The sequence below is a fragment of the Eretmochelys imbricata genome, chromosome 2, assembly GCF_965152235.1.
Source record: "Eretmochelys imbricata isolate rEreImb1 chromosome 2, rEreImb1.hap1, whole genome shotgun sequence".
Classification (NCBI taxonomy): Eukaryota; Metazoa; Chordata; order Testudines; family Cheloniidae; genus Eretmochelys; species Eretmochelys imbricata.
The window spans coordinates 177,793,905-177,812,856 of NC_135573.1; the positions used below are offsets into that span (position 1 = coordinate 177,793,905).

The 18,952-nt window shown below is 43.5% G+C and overlaps 2 protein-coding genes across 2 annotated transcripts in view; one reads left to right on the forward strand and one right to left on the reverse strand.

Moving 5' to 3' along the window:
- Positions 1–5,889, forward strand: part of LOC144260164 (mediator of RNA polymerase II transcription subunit 1-like) — a 31,572-nt gene extending 25,683 nt beyond the window's left edge. The window contains exons 14-17 of the mRNA XM_077808721.1: positions 86–281; positions 653–748; positions 1,260–1,368; positions 4,971–5,889. Of these exons, the coding sequence (XP_077664847.1) occupies positions 86–281; positions 653–748; positions 1,260–1,368; positions 4,971–5,214 (645 nt within the window). The 3' untranslated portion in view covers positions 5,215–5,889. The remainder of the gene's footprint in view (positions 1–85; positions 282–652; positions 749–1,259; positions 1,369–4,970) is intronic.
- A 3,470-nt stretch (positions 5,890–9,359) lies between these two features.
- On the reverse strand, positions 9,360–17,934 carry YAE1 (YAE1 maturation factor of ABCE1). Its single transcript, XM_077811009.1, has 4 exons — positions 17,781–17,934; positions 14,891–15,181; positions 12,084–12,205; positions 9,360–9,972 (listed from the first exon to the last, which is right to left on the reverse strand). The coding sequence occupies exons 2-4, from the start codon at positions 15,080–15,082 to the stop codon at positions 9,534–9,536; spliced, it is 753 nt and encodes a 250-aa protein (XP_077667135.1). The 5' UTR covers positions 15,083–15,181; positions 17,781–17,934; the 3' UTR covers positions 9,360–9,533.
- Between the last annotated feature and the right edge of the window lie 1,018 nt (positions 17,935–18,952).

The window sequence follows — 18,952 nt, forward strand, 5'->3', positions numbered from 1 at the left end:
TCCGTTGTAACATTCTGGTATCAGGACTAGCCATCTTGTCTTTCCAAGTTTCCATTCCTCACAAAAATAAGTTTTTCTTCGTCAGTCTCTTCCAGATTGCCCGAAGCACGGTTATTTCATAAATAAGGGCACAGAGAAATCAGGTATAACAGGAGCCCTTGTCAGTAAAATTCCATTTACCCATCCAAAGTGTGTGCCTGCTATAATTGAGATCCTTCGGCATCAAGTGACATATAACACTCTTATTGGCAGCTGTGTCTCTGAGAACACTACAAACGAAGGTAAATTGTATGTTACGAAGTACAGCGTGTTTCTCTGTAATAGTCTACTGATTGGTTTTGTATTTGTAAGTTGGACGTCCCTACCACAGCAGGTGCATTTTCCAAATCCACTGCTATTTACAAATTGTTTGAAATGACTGAACTTTTTATCAGCATTCTTAACTTTTGTGTAGGGCTCTGTAGGTTAATTATTTTCAAGTAGCACACCCATGTTTAACCCAATATTTAGTTTCCAGAGGCACAAACTGAACTGCAGAGTGACCATAATTAGATTCGGAGATGTCAGTGTTTTGAAGGGCTAATGTATAATTCACTTAAATGGGGCTAAGCTTAAATAAACCAAGTTATTAAATAAAGTTACTGCCTTACAGATTGCTCAGAGCTGCTTTATTTTGAAGTGTCTCCACAAAAGGACACTAGCTTTTCCATCTCATTCCAGCATCCTATGGGAGAGAGTTTAGCCTGTGGTAAGTGTGGAATATTCAACACTGCTATTTCTTTGTATCACGTTTACAAATATCTTTGTTTTGTCAGGACATGGGTTTCAATTGTAAATGTGCACAGTGTACTGTGAATCTCAAAAATCTTCCTAAGCTTCACTCTTCTGCGTGCTTATGTATATAAATAAACTGGAAATGCTTTGTTAAGGTTGCCCACCTCAAAACAAAGAGTCAGGAAATGTAAAAGAATTAAGGCCCTGGTTCTGGAATGCATTGAACATGGGTAGACAGACTCCCATGCCCCCATGGAGCTCCACTGAAATAAGTGAGATTGGGGCTTATAGTTCCTACAGCAATAGTATTTGAGCTATATGAGCACATTCTGTTTATTATGGTAAATATAACCATTAATATTAAATGTTACGTGTCTTAATTTCCATACTTGGATCAAAGGGAAATGTTCAGGGGTTGTAAATAATATTGCTAGACTTTTGTCAACACACACAATTTTGAAATGTCCATATTTTTTCCTATTCAGTGGTAGCTGATGTCTTGAGCTCCAGACAAATCAGATGCAGTCTTCATACAAATCCTCAAGATGTAACTCTAAATTGCTGCAATGACTTTATCACAAGAGTCATGGAGCGGTAAGTGTTCTACTCTAAAATGTTTGGGACCCGTATAAATTGTCTATTAATTGTAATAATTTTTATGCATATTCAGAAAAAATGTAAAAACTACCATCCCTATGATCAAATGAACTTGTTGTCTTTTTGCATTTACTAAAGTATATTTTTAGTTCTCAAAGAAAGGTCACTTTTTTCTTTGCATATCGTATTTATTCATTTACCCAATTTGAATTAGTGATATGTTCATTTACGCTAGCAGTTCTTGTGTCTGCAACTAAGACTTCTTTACAGTAGGAAGTGGAAAAAACATTTTGCAAGTTAGACATTTATTTTTATCCTCTTGAAAGGGGCCCAGTGCTAAGCTGTAGATACATCTGCTTAGTCACACAACAGGTACAGCAGAAGTAGTTGCAGTGCAAGTTTTCCCATGCTGTCTTAGCATCATGTGCCTCCTGTTTTCCAGAGGGCACCACCTCTGTGGAGTGAGCAGTTCATTTTTCATGTCTATTCAATTCTTCCCTTCTCTACTGAGATGAAGGGTCTAAATTGTGTGGGGCTGCTATGGAATGAACATGTATACACTAAGTGGACTGAGACCACTAATTCATTTCATGTAGGTCAGTAAACAGCTGTCCAATTGGCTGTAAGTTGGATGTAGGCTGGACTTGAACCATGAATTTAAGCAACAAGATATGGAAAATTGCTGCTGCAGCTAGAGCATTGTACATTTGGGCTCCTGCTATTGCTAATTCTGGTTCAGCTGAACTAGTAGTAGAGAAGGTAGAAACCCACTTTTTTGTAAAAACGGCCCTAATGTGGATAAGAAGTCAGGACTGAGGCTCTGTATTCTTTTAAAACTTCATACAACACATGAGAATGATCTTAAAATCTATAGTTTTCTAATTGTAAGGTGAATGCTGTCAACTTAAGCGCTCGTTAAAAGTAAAACCGTAAATCCCAAACTTGGAACTACCTAAGAGTATGTCTACACTATGAAATTAGGTCGATATTATAGAAGTCGATTTTTAGAAATCGATTTTATACAGTTGATTGCGTATGTCCACACTAAGCGCATTAAGTCGGCGGAGCGTGTCCTCACTACTGTGGCTAGCATCGACTTACGGAGCAGTGCACTGTGCGTAGCTTTCCCACAGTCTCCACCGCCCATTAGAATTCTGGGTTAAGCTCCCAATGCCTGATGGGGCAAAAACATTGTCGCAGGTGGTTTTGGGTACGTGTCGTCAGTCGCCCCTGCCTCCGTGAAAGCAATGGCAGCCTTTTTTTTCGTGCCGACGCTATACTGCTTTCAGCAGATGGTGTAGTAGGACTGCTAACTGTTGTCATCCACCTCTTCCCCTGCAACTCTGCTCTGCTGCTATTGTCTCTCTAGCAAATTTCTCCATGCTGTCTGTCATGGGCTCCCGGACACGTGTGATCTTCCTCGGGAAATGTGTGCGGTGCTAAACCGTCATCGTCCACTGCTTCCGCTGCAACTCTGCTCTCATGAATCCACCTCGCAGGTCCTCTCGTTGTTCTCTATAAATATCTATTCTCGTGGCATCTGTTGTCAGCCACTGCTTCTGCTGCAACTTTGCTCTCCTGCAGACTCCATACCACGGCAAGCATGGAGCCTGCTCAGATCACTGCGGCAGTTATGAGCATTGTAAACACCTCACGCATTATCCTACAGAATGTGCAGAACCAGAATTTGCAAAAGCAGGCGAGGAGGTGACAGCAGCACGGTGACGAGAGTGATGAGGACACGGACGCAGACTTCTCTCAAAGTATGGGCCCCGGCAGTTTGGACATCCTGGTGGCAAAGGGGCAGGCTCATGCTGTGGAACGCCAATTCTGGACCCGTGAAACAAGCACAGACTGGTGGGACCACATAGTGTTGCAGGTCTGGGATGATTCCCAGTGGCTGTGAAACTTTCGCATGCGTTAAGGGCACCTTCATGGAATTTTGTGACTTGCTTTTCCCTGCCCTGAAGCACAGGAATACCAAGATGAGAGCAGCCCTCACAGTTCAGAAGCAAGTGGCGATAACCCTGTGGAACCTTGCAATGCCAGACAGCTACCGGTCAGTCAGGAATCAATTTGGAATGGGCAAATCTACTGTGGGGGGGATCCAAGTAGCCAACGCAATCACTGAGCTGCTGCTATTAAGGGTAGTGACTCTGGGAAATGTGCAGGTCATAGTGGATGGCTTTGCTGCAATGGGGTTCCCTAACTGTGGTGGGGCGATAGATGGAACGCATATCCCTATCTTGGGACTGGACCACCTTGGCAGCCAGTACGTAAACCGCAAGGGGTACTTTTCAATGGTGCTGCAAGCACTGGTGGATCACCAAGGACGTTTTACCGACATCAACGTGGGATGGCTGGGAAAGGTACATGACGCTCACATCTTCAGGAACTCTGGTCTGTTTGAACAGCTGACCAGACCAGAAAATAACTGTTGGGGATGTTGAAATGCCTATAGTTATCCTTGGGGACCCAGCCTACCCCTTAATGCCATGGCTCATGAAGCCGTACGCAGGCACCCTGGCCAGTAGTAAGGAGCTGTTCAACTATAGGCTGAGCAAAGTGCAGAATGGTGGTAGAATGTGCATTTGGACATTTAAAAGCACGCTGGTGCAGTTTACTGACTCGGTAAGACCTCAGCAAAACCAATATTCCCATTGTTATTGCTGCTTGCTGTGTGCTCTGCAATATCTGAGAGTAAGGGGGAGACGTTTATGGCGGGGTGGGAGGTTGAGGCAAATTGCCTGGCCACTGATTACATGCAGCCAGACACCAGGGTGATTAGAAGAGCACAGCAGGGCGCGCTGCGCATCAGAGAAGCTTTGAAAACCAGTTTCATGACTGGCCATGCTACGGTGTGACAGTTCTGTTTTTCTCCTTGATGAAAACCCACCCCCTTGGTTCACTCTACTTCCCTGTAAGCCAACCACCCTCCCCGCTTTGTCGCCGCTTGCAGAGGCAATAAAGTCATTGTTTCAAAATCATTCATTCTTTATTTAATTCATCACACAAATAGGGGGATATCTGCCAAGGTAGCCTGGGAGGGGTGGGAGAGGAGGGAAGCGCACGGGGTGGGGTAGGGGAGGAAGGAAGGACAAGACCACACTGCACTTCAAAACTTACTAAATGCCAGCCTTTTGTTGCTTGAGCAGTCCTCTGGGATGGAGTGATTGGGTGCCCAAAGGGGACCCCCCCCCACCATGCCCGCGTTCTTGGGCGTCTGTGTAAGGAGACTGTGAAACTTGGGGAGGAGGGCGGGCGGTTACACAGAGGCTGCAGCAGCGGTCTGTGCTCCTGCTGCCTTTCTTGCAGCTCCACCAGATGCTGGAACATATCAGTTTGATTCCCCCAGTAGCCTCAGCATTGCATCCTGCCACCTCTCATCTTGCTTGTCCCTCCTGTCCTGGTGTTCATTTTCTGCTTTCCTGGACTCTGCCATTGTTGGCCTCCATGCATTCTTTCAGTGAGGGAGGACTGCATGAGCTCAGGGAACATTTCATCACGAGTGTGTGTTTTTGTTTTTTTTTTAAACAGTGGCTGAGACTGAGTGGTTAATGTTGTAGTGAATAATGTTCTCAACTCCTTTTTCCCCTCAGTTGTATGTCTGTCCCTCTCGTCATGAGAGCTATTTTCAAGAATGCTGTCACAATGAAAGTTGATGGTGAAATACAAAATATGGACGTTATCTCTGAGCAAAATCCTGAAGTGACCTGCAAGCAAACTGCATCTTCTAACAGTACTGGAGCAAATCTTTCTGGAGCCAGCATGCTAAATTCTGGCATGGAGGCAAGCAGCTCCACGGCCAGTACCGAGTGTGCGATTTGTGATATATCAGTATAACTAAAGCAAATACTCATCTGATGTTTACTGTGGTTCCATGTCACTTTTTTGTAGTGTCTTGAGACAATATCTATTGATAGATCAAACAGTAGAGGAGAATTTGGCAAGATCAATACTTCTGTCTAGCAGGATTTCCTCTTAGAATTAAATCTTTTCAACCCTGCAGATTGCTAAATGCAAAACAAGTTAAAATAGTTTAATGTAAATGCAAACTTTGAAAAGTGAAATGATCACTACTGTAGCAACCTTACTTTAACCCATAATGCATATATGGGCATGTAGTTTAGGTAGCTGTTTCTTAAATATTTGTAGATGTACATATAATATAACATGCAATGTAGCCAAGTTATATTGCTGTAACCTTAAGATTGTTTGTTTGTTCTTTGTGCGGTTCCATTTATTAAACCATGATGTTGCATTTACATTTTTTTTAAATGTAATGGAAAAATTTGTAAGAAAGGTAGAAGGGGAAAGGAACTATTGTTTGAAAACAGTCTGCGAGTAAGCTATTTTGTGCACAAGTGCAATTTGATGCAAATGAGTTTTGACTTCTTTGCACCATTCCCCATGTTAAATTCACTCAAAAGTGGAACTGTGCAGTAAATGAAAAGTCCCCCCCCCCCGGTATTGGTTTAATGTCCTCTTTCTGCAAAAAGAGTTCTGGATAATAGGGAGTTTAGGTCATACAGTTGTGCAATAAAATAATTTTGCAAATAAATGGCTATGTAACTTTAGTTTTAAATTCTGCCCAATGACTTGTCTTCATGGAGGATTAGCCTGATATTAGGCTTGAAAACTTAAAATTCAGTTGTTGGAGTGCAAAAATGTTATAGCAGAATTGTGGGGTTTTTTTTGTTAACTGCTCTCAAATCCACTGAATGTAGGTGATAAGCAAACCATCCAAATTTTTGTTTTTGGCCTTTGACTAATCATACTTTCAACCAGATGAAAACTTATGTAGTGGCAACTTAACAGGTATAGATAGTGAGAAGTCCTACTCAGCATTCTTGTCTTGTAGGTGCTAGAATTGATTTATATGGTGAGAAATGTGCGTAAGACAGTACTGAACAAATGAATACTGACGTACTAAACAAAAGCAGACTTCATGCCCAGAAGAATTTGCAGTCTGCTTAAACAAGAACAATAGAAAGTGACAACTGCAGTGTGTTAGGATAAATAAGGAGACAGCCATAAGAAATGTGGCGGGTTATAGGAGTAGTGTGTAGAAAATTGTAGCTGATATGCCTGTGACACACAGACCCCTTGGCAAAGGGTCTCCTGTTCAACTAGTCTCAGACCAGACAAACTTACTACACCAAATATACTGCTTCTAGGGTATTTGTCCATAAAAAGTAAAATCTCTTTTGAAAGCATGCAACTTATCAATGCTATGAGTACAGTTATATTTATTGCTTAAATATTACATAACTGGAAACAGCTGAAGGAGCAGAAAAGCATTCTTTGAAGCCTGAAAGAGTGTGATCAATCATGTCTCAGTAGATAAGGCAGAGGATGGAGAACAGATATTGTAACTGAATAAGAACCATTTTAGTGGAGGGGCAAGGCCAAGTCCGATTTCAGGGAAACTGATATGCCAAGCAGTAGGAGCATAACACACCTTTTGAAGTTTAAAGAGGAAAAAGGGTGGCAATTGCATTTTAAAAAAAAAATCTCATGGCACACAGTTTTTTAAAAAAATTGAATTACATATTAAAATAAGTTAACAAGGCCTACAACAAGGCTAAAAGTTCCATCCACAAGCAACTCTGGTCCTGTAATAACCTTATTATCTAGCTTCCATTCTGGCTTTCCCCTAAGGTGTAGAATAAACTTTCATTTCTGTTACCTGGTATATTTAATGCCTTAAGGATTTGCAACTCTTGTGCAGATTATCTGTCCATCTAATCCAGTCTCTTATCTGCCACAGAAGGTGATAATGTTGGTGTTTCAAAGGAAGATGAGAACCCTAGATATGGCAAAAAATTTAGTATTCCTCCAATACCCAAAATAAAGATGAGATAGAGGGAAAATAATTCTTACCAACACAAGCAAAACCCACTTCACTCATTTGGCATGGCAGGTACTATTGCCCATATGTTGAATTAGGGGTCAGATGCTGCTATGCATAACCACATCAAAAGGCACAGTGAGTCTCCACAGCTTCAACCCAATCACTTCCCAAGCAAGCCACAAAATCCCCACCCCTCTATCTCTGCAGAGAGCTGTATTCTGGCTCTGCACTTCAGACAGTAGTTGTGCTGCATTTTGAGTACCTCACAGCTACAGCAGAACTGGCCTACATCCTCTAATGTATGTAGTCAAATGTACAGTGCCAAAGCTGGCTGGCAATTTTTTTTAAACCCTTAACAATCAGATGCATTACCACAAGTGGCAAAAATCATCCAAGATTTTCCAACTATATAATTGATTTCCAGTGATTCCAACAGATTTTAAAATGATATTCAAGACAAATGCAGTCTTGCTTAGATCCTCTTGCCTTTGGTAGTTTAAGGAGCTTTCTTGGAAAGTTACACATATGGCAGGCACTGGTTTAGGAAGGAATATGCTCCAGTACACTACAGTTCTACTTTAAATAGAAAAACTGAAGTGAATTGCCCAGTCTTAATAGTTACAGCTTGGTTAAAACAGTGGTGAGGGAAGAGCCTTTTGTGTTTTAACCACCTGCTTCAGATGAAGTTTTGTCCTTGGTACTGGAACCAGTTTCAGTGAAGTGATGCTCTGAAAGCAGAGCTAACTACACCAGAGATTTGTGATACACAATTTGATGTAATGCAAGGCTTTGTTCTATTTTGACCAAATTAAATTGGCAAAACATCACTCAAATATTTAAACAGAAAGGAGCACATACTGCTTATTTCTGTATGTGCAGTTCCCACTTGTTTGAAGGAGTTCTCCACCCAGACTGCCTTCTAAACCAGAGGGGGGCAAACTATGGCCCGCAGGCCCCATCCGGCCCACAGGACCCTTCCCTCTGGCCCCCGAGCTCCTGCCAGAGAGCAGGGTCAGGACAGGCTTGTGGAGGAGCCAGGCCAACGCACCAGCAGCGCAGTGAGCAGGGTGGAGCTTAGCCCCTGGCCCCTCCCCTTCTGCTCCCCTCCCAGTCACAGCTCCCCCAGTGCCTGGGCAGCGTAGCTGCAGCTACAGCCAGTCAGCACAGCTATAGCACCACCAGACCTGGTGCTCCAGGGCAGCACAGTCAGGGGACAGGGAGCAGGGGGAGTTCCCAGGGATGGGGGAGGAGAGCAAGGAGCATTAGGGGTTGCAGGGAGGCAGTCAAGGGGCCTGGGCCCTGCTGCTGGGGACAGGGGCAGAGCAAGCCAGGGCCCCCCCTCCACCACCACGAGAATGCTTGGCCCCTGTCCCCAGCAGCTAAGCTCAGACATGGAGCAAGCCCTGTTCGACTGCCAGGGGGAGTCCAAATGAGCAGAGGAAACGCACAGGGAAAGGACTGAGTCCCCCTTTCCCCCACCCCACAGGTAACATGAGCAGGGAGGGTTGGATGGGGGCAGGGAGACTCTGGGGGGGGCAGTCAGGGGGTGGGGAGCAAGGGGGATTGCATAGGGGACGGGTATCCCAGGGGGATGGTCAGGGGGCAGAGAGCAGGGGTGTTTGGATAGGATGCAGGAGTCCCTGGGAGCAGTCGGGTGAGGAGCAGGGAGGGCTGGATGGGGGTTCCTGAAGGCTGAATGGGGGCAGGGTCCAGGCCACGCCACACGGTTTGGGGCAGCATAGCCTCCCCCCAGCCATCCCTACCTGGCCACCATACAATTTTTGTACCCTAGGGCCAAAACGTTTGCCCACCCCTGTTCTAAACCAAATAGCAATGTTTACTTTCATTTTTGGTCCTCTAGGAGCAATTGTTTTCTAGGGATAAGACTAAAGAATCATTCAGTCCCTTTTCTGAAAGAGAATATTAAAAAGGGCAAGTTAAATAAATTAAGAGGAAAATGTTAGACTCCCAGACAGAGTAGCAGACACATTAGTGCCCACTACAGCGTTATTAAGACAGCTGTGCATTTGTGTATATGAAGTATTCTCCACCTCTGCAAGTTAAATCTAGGTATGAAAGTAACCTTATTATTATTATTTTTTTTTTTTGCCAACAACTGAGGTATAACAGAATATGATGAGAGCAAGGGTTGGTTTATTAGATTTTAAAAGGGAAACATTAGAATCAGATCACTACATTCCCATGAAATTAAATGACTAGTATGACCATCACCCTTTGAGCCACAAATAAAATACAAGCCTGTCAAGTTGGTTCTTAGAATTGGCTTCCATTTGGCACAAGAGAAAAGTTAGCTTTCCAGTTGTTGGACATGCTGTAATATGTCCAGTGACAAGCCTAGCTGCTCTCCTAAGCAGGCGGTCTCTTCTTTAAGCCAAGCGAGGGTTGGCCTTTCAGAATGTGTGTGTTCTTTTGTCCTCCTCCAACTGTCAGACTGCAAGGAGTCAGCACCACCATTACTCCTGCAAGAGTTTTCACTCAACTCAGACTCATTTTCACAGAGTCTTCCAGTTTCAGTTGCATCAAATTCATTCTCCACTGGAACTGTATGACTAAGGTCCATGTCCTGAACAGAATCCAATAACTCTCCAAGGTGGGGCTGTGCACTGATAGAATTCATATACTTAAGCACACATTTTTCATACTTGCCAACTTCAGCCAGGAGGTTATTTATTTTACTCAGCAAAGCAGAAATTTGTCCATTAAGGTGACACCAAGACAAGAGTGCACTGAAAAGAAAAACAAAACAGGTGGAAATAAAAGTGATTCTGTACACCTTCAGTGAATTGCATGTTTGCTTGAGGTTGGGTGAAAAGGTGACCAAAGTTAAAAAGTAATTCCATTTTTGTATGGTTTCAGAGTAACAGCCGTGTTAGTCTGTATTTGCAAAAAGAAAAGGAGTACTTGTGGCACCTTAGAGACTAACCAATTTATTTGAGCATAAGCTTTCGTGAGCTACAGCTCACTTCATCGGATGCATACTGTGGAAAGTGTAGAAGATCTTTTTATAGACACACAAGCATGAAAAAATACCTCCTCCCACCTCACTCTCCTGTTGGCAATAGCTTATCTAAAGTGATCACTCTCCTTACATGGTAATCAAGGTGGGCCATTTCCAGCACAAATCCAGGGTTTAACAAGAACGCCTGAGGAGGGTGGTGGGGGGTAGGAAAAAACAAGGGGAAATAGGTTACTTTGTATAATGACTTAGCCACTCCCAGTCTCTATTCAAGCCTAAGTTGATTGTATCAAATTTGCAAATGAATTCCAATTCAACAGTTTCTCGCTGGAGTCTGGATTTGAAGTTTTTTTGTTGTAATATCACAACTTTCATGTCTGTAATCGTGTGACCAGAGAGATTGAAGTGTTCTCCGACTGGTTTATGAATGTTATAATTCTTGACATCTGATTTGTGTCCATTTATTCTTTTACGTAGAGACTGTCCAGTTTGACCAATGTACATGGCAGAGGGGCATTGCTGGCACATGATGGCATATATCACATTGGTAGATGTGCAGGTGAACGAGCCTCTGATAGTGTGGCTGATGTTATTAGGCCCTGTGATGGTGTCCCCTGACAAATCCAGACTCCAGCAAGAAACTGTTGAACTGGAATTCATTTGCAAATTTGATACAATTAACTTAGGCTTGAATAGAGACTGGGAGTGGCTAAGTCATTATGCAAGGTAACCTATTTCCCCTTGGTTTTTCCTACCCCCCACCACCCTCCTCAGACGTTCTTGTTAAACCCTGGATTTGTGCTGGAAATGGCCCACCTTGATTATCATACACATTGTAAGGAGAGTGGTCACTTTAGATAAGCTATTACCAGCAGGAGAGTGGGTTTGTGGGGGGGGAGAGAAAACCTGGCTTTGTGCTGGAAATGGCCCAACTTGATGATCACTTTAGATAAGCTATTACCAGCAGGACAGTGGGGTGGGAGGAGGTATTGTTTCATGATCTCTGTGTGTATATAATGTCTGCTGCAGTTTCCACGGTATGCATCCGATGAAGTGAGCTGTAGCTCACGAAAGTTCATGCTCAAATAAATTGGTTAGTCGCTAAGGTGCCACAAGTACTCCTTTTCTTTTTCCATTTTTGTATGTACATTACATGCATGTGTGTTTCAGGAAGGTTCAACAGGAAAAGCTGAATATTCAGCCAACTCACTGAACCACTAAGATCCTGTTAATTTCAAGTGAGGAATGGGAGGAGGGCTAAGAATTACCACACTACATTTTTGGTTCTGAAGAACAATTGTAATAGCAACAGCCACTATCACATAGTTGTGTAGTTCCTACTACACTACTATGTGTAGATGGTTGCATTGGGTTACGTACTCTTGCGTCCAAGGGCAGAACTGTGCTCCACAAGGATGCCTCACCTAACAGAGCCAAGGGTAAGAAATGCTGAGGCAGAGTTCTCAGTGACAGGACCATGGCCCATACCTGAGAAAGTCAGACTGACCTCTAGAATGACTGTTCTGATTAAAATGCAAGACCAACTTTTTTGCTAAAGCCTTTACAGGTAACAGCATCTTTCTCACAGCCAATTTTCAGTTAGTGCTACCTACAGAATTATGCCTGGTACTCATAGCATAGCATAGCATTTTAGGAATATTTTACATAATATAATCTGAAGTATGAAGTGATTAAGTAAAATTTTCCAAAGCACCTAGATGACTTGGGAGTCTAAATTGAATTTACTTTCAGTTTTTAAAATGGGATTTTAGCTCCAAAGTCACTTTTGAAAGTATTACCCTAAGTCTTCTCAGCAGTTGACGAACAGTAGATCCAGATTTTCATATAAACACACCACAGTCTCAAAGCTTCAACATTTACCTAAGGATCCCTTTGAGTTGGCCACAGGTCATCATCAACTCAGCACCCTGTTTGTAACCCCGATTGAAACCCTGCTGAAGTGAAAGCTCTTTCCCAGCCTCAACACCATCTCTGTAACCTTCCTGTAAGCAAGACGAAAGGTTACTGATATCAGTAATCCAGCTACAAGCAGAGATTATTTTACAAGAAATTATATACAAGAGCTCAAATCTATACAAACATTCAGGTTCTTGGAATGTGTCTTTCTAATTTAGCTAGATGCATGCAAAACTTGTATACTGTACCGTCCAGCAGAAATGAGAGAATCACAAAACTAGAAGAACAAAACAAACTTTTCTTGGTGTTTTATAAACATGATCATTTTGACTCCCTTTTTCAGATCTATATACAGTAAGGTCAAAATAATTGACTGTACTATAAAAATGTTTCTTTAGTCTACACACATAGTAACATGGATTAGAACAGCAATTCTTGTCCTCTTCCATACTGCAACCTCAAGTTTCAACAGCAAAAAAAGTTTCAGGACCCCTTTTACCATCTTGCCACAAAAAAGGAATGGTAGTCACCACCCCCAGGCTGTGAAGCTATGAATGAAAACATAGAACTTGCTCTCAGAGATGTACTATTTTCTGCTCAAGGAAATTGGAGATGATGGAATTTCAACTATGAAAATATCAGATGTGGTAATACAAGGAGCTAGCATCAGGAGTATCTTGAAACAGCAGAATAAAGTTTCCTTCAAGTAGCCAAAATCCAGATGCCTTTTTCAAAGAACAATGTTCTGTCTAGGCCAGTGGTTTTCAATCTTTTTTCATTTGCAGATCCCTAAAAAATTTCAAATGGAGGTGCTGAGCCCTTTGGAAATCTTAGACATAGTCTGCAGACAACCACAGGTTGAAAACCATTGCTCTAGTCCCATAGCAGTACCCTCCCTAATCTATGGCCCCGACCATAGCTTTCCCCCCAACCCGTTATTTTGATCAGATGTTGATCACCCAAGAGTGGAAGTTTAATGTTCCCGGCACCATGACTCATAGTGATGCTATATTTATTAAGAGTTTATCCAATGCCCATTAAAGTAAATGGCATGAGATCAAATCCTAAGGGTCTAATACAATACCAGCTGAAGTTGGAGTTTTGCCCTTCGTCTGACCCTGCAGGATTTTAAGATTTCTTTGTTAAAATGAGCCTTTATAAAAATTAATTTTTCACTGTTATTTTCAGTTCTATAGGAAGACAATTAGAGGAATTACTACATATTGGTTACTATAGGGCTACAACGAACTGCTGATTTTTAATCTGGACCTGCCATTGATTTAAGTGGTGATTTCCACTATTTAAAAAAATGCTAAGATATGGCTCATACATCTTCATTTGCCTTGTTTAATTATATCACTCATAATTTACAAACACAGATCTCCTATCATGATACACCTGCTCTGAGTCTGAACTTTGTTTTGGTTAAATTCCATCTCTCTCTCTCCAGCCAGACAAACCAGATACCTGATAACATATGGCATTTATAGAATCATAGAACTGGAAGGGACCTCGAGAGGTCATCTAGTCCAGTCCCCTGCACTTGTGTCAGGACTAATTATCTAGACCACTGGTTCTCAAAGCCGGTCTGCCGCTTGTTCAGGGAAAGCCCCTGGCGGGCCGGACTGGTTTGTTTACCTGCCACATCCGCAGGTTCAGCTGATCGCGGCTTCAGGCCAATGGGGGTTGCGGGAAGTAGCACGGGCCAAGGGAGGTGCTGGCTGCCCTTCCCGCAGCCCCCATTGGCCTGGAGCAGCAAACCGTGGCCAGTGGGAGCAGTGATCGGCTGAACCTGAGGACGTGGCAGGTAAACAAACTGGTCCAGCCCGCCAGGGGCTTTCCCTGACCAAGCGTTGGACCGGCTTTGAGAACCACTGATCTAGACCATTCCTGACAGGTGTTTGTCTAACCTGCTCTTAAAAATCTCCAATAATGGAGATTCCACAACCTCCCTAGGCAATTTAGTCCAGTTCTTAACAACCGTGGCAGGAAGTTTTTCCTAATGTCCAACCTAAACCTCCCTTGCTGCAATTTAAGCCTATTGCTTCTTATCCTATCCTCAGAGGTTAAGAAAAACAATTTTTCTTCCTCCTCCTGGTAACAATCTTTTTTCATACTTGAATAGATATATGTTCAATGTACTATGCAAACTCATTAATACTCATAACACACTTGGGAGATAGAAACATATTATTCCCTCATTTTATAGCTGGAGCAAAATGTACTCAAGGCCAAAGAGCAGGCCAGTGGCAGAACTGAGATTAGACTTCAGAAGATTCTTCCTGCCAACCTGACCTCCCACTTTTGTCTTTTCCAAGGGAAACTGTGGCCAGGGACCATTTTGCTATCACTGTGATCTCCATCAATCAGGTGAACAGTTGCATAACTAAATTTGCATATTTTTGCCTCTGATGATCTAACCTCCTATTGAGGTTCAGGAATTTATACAAAGAACACCCATGAGTAGTTGGGGGAGTTACAAACATAAATATAGTATGCACCAAGAGCAGATTAGATATACAGAATTTTGGCTACAATTTCTCAGTTTGCAGGCACTCTCCCCCTAGAAGAATCTCAAGTGTGTTCTGGTCTGTAACATTTCCTTAATAACTCGCTCAGTTTTTAGTTTCATATGGAACAAATTGATCTACAATAACTTTTAAATAGCCATCCTCCATTTTCCCTTAAATCACTCATGCAGGTATCAATTTATGTATGAAAGAAAATGGCCAAAAGGCTACTAAAAATAAAGTAATGGTTATAAAAAATACCTTGACTCTTTTCTCCATGGTGCTCTTCCATTCTTTCTGCACTAGATGCAGTTCATCAGCATCTTCATCAAACACATCCTCACTGGGCCGGCTGACTGCAGCTTTCACCCACGACATCGTAGTAGTAACAACAAGGATTCCAGTACATGTGGTAAAAGTGTGAGAATCTGAGCAGTTCTTCCTCCCAGGCATCAAGTTAAAACCACAGGCAGCATGTACAAGTTTTGAGGAAAAGTAACTAAAGAACCAGAAGGTCCTAGAACCTGGATGCACTTTACTATCACAGTACACCTGTAGAGATAAACAAATCAGACTGTCAAAGAAAAGCTACCTTATAAGGTCATAATTTCAGCCATCTCTTAATTTCTTTGTTTCCAATAACAGTAACACACCTATAGAGATCAAACTTACCATCCCTGTTTTAGCATCTTTTATGCCTCGATTAGAAAGATTTCTTTATATTTTGAGTAAAAGGATTAGCTGTTTCCAGCTGAAGTTTATTAAAGATTAAAAGACTAAGTGGGTTGTTTTAACTTTTGTACTGAATAAAGCACAGAGAGGCTAAAATGACTTGGTTGGATCTGTGCAATCCAGAAAATGCAGCCACTTGAAAATGGCTTAAGAGAATTACAGCAAAGTCTGTTTTATGGACTCCACTTCCAATATGCAGTCTTCATCGTAAGCAACAACTTCCAAAGTTTTTAGTATTATTTTGTTCAATCTTTAGGGAGGGGAAGATGCTCTAGTAGTTAAAAGACAAGACTGGGGATCCAAAAATCCTGGCTCCTGTTCAAAGTCACACACATCACCAAACTGAGTCACTTAATGTATTTATATCTCAGTTTCCCCATCTGGAAAACATGGATAATACACATATTGCCATCTCACAGAATTGTTATCAGGCTTAAGCTATTCATGTCTGTAAAGCGCTTTGCAATCACAGAATGGAAGGCGCTATGTAAGTACCAAATATTATAGTTTAATTAAACCACCATCACTAAATGACCTGTTTTTATTGGTCCCTTAAGTACTTTCACAGCAGTCCCCAGAATTGGAAAAGCTAATAAAAAAAGGTGCAGGGGCAGAAGGAAAGAAAGAGCATGTAAACAGGAAGAAAAGAGGTCCAACAGGTCAGAGATCAATTGACTTGAACCGAAAAGAGAGGATCACTGGCTGAAATTTAGAAGACTGCTCCATAGACTGGCCCCCTGGATAACGGGACAACACAAGGAAAGCCTGAGGACAGAAACAGTAATTCCACTCCAATGCCCTATCTATTACGCCACCCTGCTTCTTCTGGGACAAAGCAATAAAGCAGACTGCAGGGACTGATGAGAGATGTATACAATACAGATATGTCTGTCCACTTGCATTCCTCTGTTACTGATAAGAGAGGTGTGGTGGTACACATTTTCATATACAAAAAGAAAAGGAGTCCTTGTGGCATCTTAGAGACTAACAAATTTATTTGAGCATAAGCTTTCGTGAGCTACAGCTCCCCTCATCGGATGCATTCAGTGGAAAATACAGTGGGGAGATTTATATACACAGAGAACATGAAACAAAAACCAGCGGGGGGGGAGGGGGAGGGAAAATGGGACGACGACGACACCCCTTTTGTAGTGACAATCAAGGTGGGCCATTTCCAGCAGTTGACAAGAACATCTGAGGGACGGTGGGAGTGGGATAAACACGGGGAAATAGTTTTACTTTGTGTAATGACCCATCCACTCCCTCTCCCGCTGGTAATAGCACATCTTAAGTGATCACTCTCGTTACAGTGTGTATGGTAATACCCATTGTTTCATGTTCTCTATGTATATAAATCTCCCCACTGTATTTTCCACTGCATGCATCCGATGAAGTGAGCTGTAGCTCACGAAAGCTTATGCTCAAATAAATTTGTTAGTCTCTAAGGTGCCACAAGTACTCCTTTTCTTTTTGCGAATACAGACTAACACAGTGCCTACTCTGAAACCTGTCATTTTCATATACAGGCACCCATGTTATCTTCAATCCGCTCCCATTCCCAAAAGTCACACTTTTCCCACTCCCTTCCCCTATTATCACAATGCTTTCCTAGTAAACACTTTGAGACAAAGAGCACAATATGCAAGGAGAAAATAGTTTCTGTTGTCCTGTGTGCTTCACTCAATTCCTTTCCCCACACCAGGGCCACAGGAAGAGAGATAGATGCCTTACTAACCCCAAGCATTTAAAAATTATGAATGAGACCTCAAAATAAAATATTCACAATCCAGCTGTCTTAAAAATAATATATTTTGGGTTCACTTTATTTGCCTTTTGATGCTGGAGCCTTCAGAGTTTGCATTTTCAAGTCGTCCCTCCCCCTTCCTCCCCAACCATGCAGATTAGATTTTTTTTTAAGTGAAAGCCGAGACCCTTGGCTAACAGCACGATTACAGCCGCTGGGTATCAAGAAATATGACGTCATAACTAAATACTTGGCATGAGAGTTGGCAATCCTGAGGACCATCATCAAACCAAACCGGTCAAAAATCCCCCCAGACAAAAGTAAATTCACTCACATGAGATGAAAACAAAGCAAACAAACAAAACACGCCCCAGGACAGATATTTTAGTTATGTTTGTATTTCTGGTCTACTTCCCACACGTTATCCAGGGGGCCATCGTACATTGTGCCACACGCCGGCATTTTTACTTCTGGGGGCTCCTAATTCTGTAGTGGAAGACGACTTCCCCCTCCCAGTTTGTGCCTGATCATTTCACAGAGACAAACTCAACCTCAGTCACACACACACACACACGCGGGCGGGCAGAGCCTCCTCTTTCAGGCGGGGGAACTGAGATTTCTCTCCCTCCAGCGCCGACTCGCTCAACCTGCTACCCCCACACGGTCATCCCTTACCAGGAGGGCAGACTCTTCTGCCAGGGCTAGCAGCCCGCCTTGCTCGCAGGCCCCGGTGGAGAACAGAGCGCGGCCATTTTGTCTAAGGGCATGCTACCTTCACACCCGCTGGAAGCAACGGGGGGAACAGCAGCCATCTTTGCTAGGGGCGGCCTCACCGCCACCCCCCGCGGCAGAGGATGCAGGGAAACGGGCGGCCATCTTAACAGAGCGGGCTTCACACTCACTTGAGGCAATGTGGGGGGGGGGGGGGGGGGGGAGAGCGGAGTTGGCGGCCATCTTTAATAAGGGCAAAAATCGTTCCTGGGCAGCCACAGCTTGAAAATCGCGGCCATGGCGTCGCCTTCTCGTCAGGAGGCGGGGCTGGGGCTGGGGCTGGGGCGGGCCTTGGGGCAGCCCCCGGGTTCTACGGCCAGCTTGGCACGCTTGTGCCCGGTGGCCGGGCTGGGAGCGCCTCAGACCCTTGCGGGGAGGTAACCGTGGCAACAGGGATTAAATCCCGGCCAGAGAGGACGCGCCCCGGGGAGCGGAGCTGGGGCAGCAGCTGCAGCTCACCTCACCCCCGCCCCTCCCTGTCATGAGACAGACTTAAAAATAATAAGAGTTGAAGACAGATAAAGGAGTGACTAAAACATGAGTTCTTTTGCTTTGTCTTTTGAGCCTTAAAGGTGCACGTGGATCACGCTTTCAAATGTGCTCCATTACCAGGAAGTGCAAAATGCAAAAAAAAAGGAAAAAAAGGTTGAGATTCTCATCTAATCACTTGACTCCAGGAGGTGGGTCTCTAAGAAACACCAATATTGTGCTAGGGTTGTCGCCTGTCTGGGTTTTACCTGCACAGTCCACTTTTTGGCTTTTGTGTCTGGGTGCCCAGGTGCCTGGTTTTCAACAGGACACCAAAATCCTGGTTACAGGGTGTGGGGGAAGGCGCCGGACCATTAATCTTTGCTGGCCCCTGCTCAGCTGGAGCTGCCTCCTACCTGCCTCCTACCTTGGGGGGGAGATGGGGCGGGGCCTCAGGAGTCTGGTTACCAGCAATTAGAAAAGTGGCACTCCTACCTGAGAGTCATGCTAAAATTCTCAAGAGCTGGCAACACTGCGTGTGACCTGCCTCTGGAAACCAACCTCGTTGCGGGTTTTTTTTGCCATTGCCATTGCCAGTCCCCAAGGAC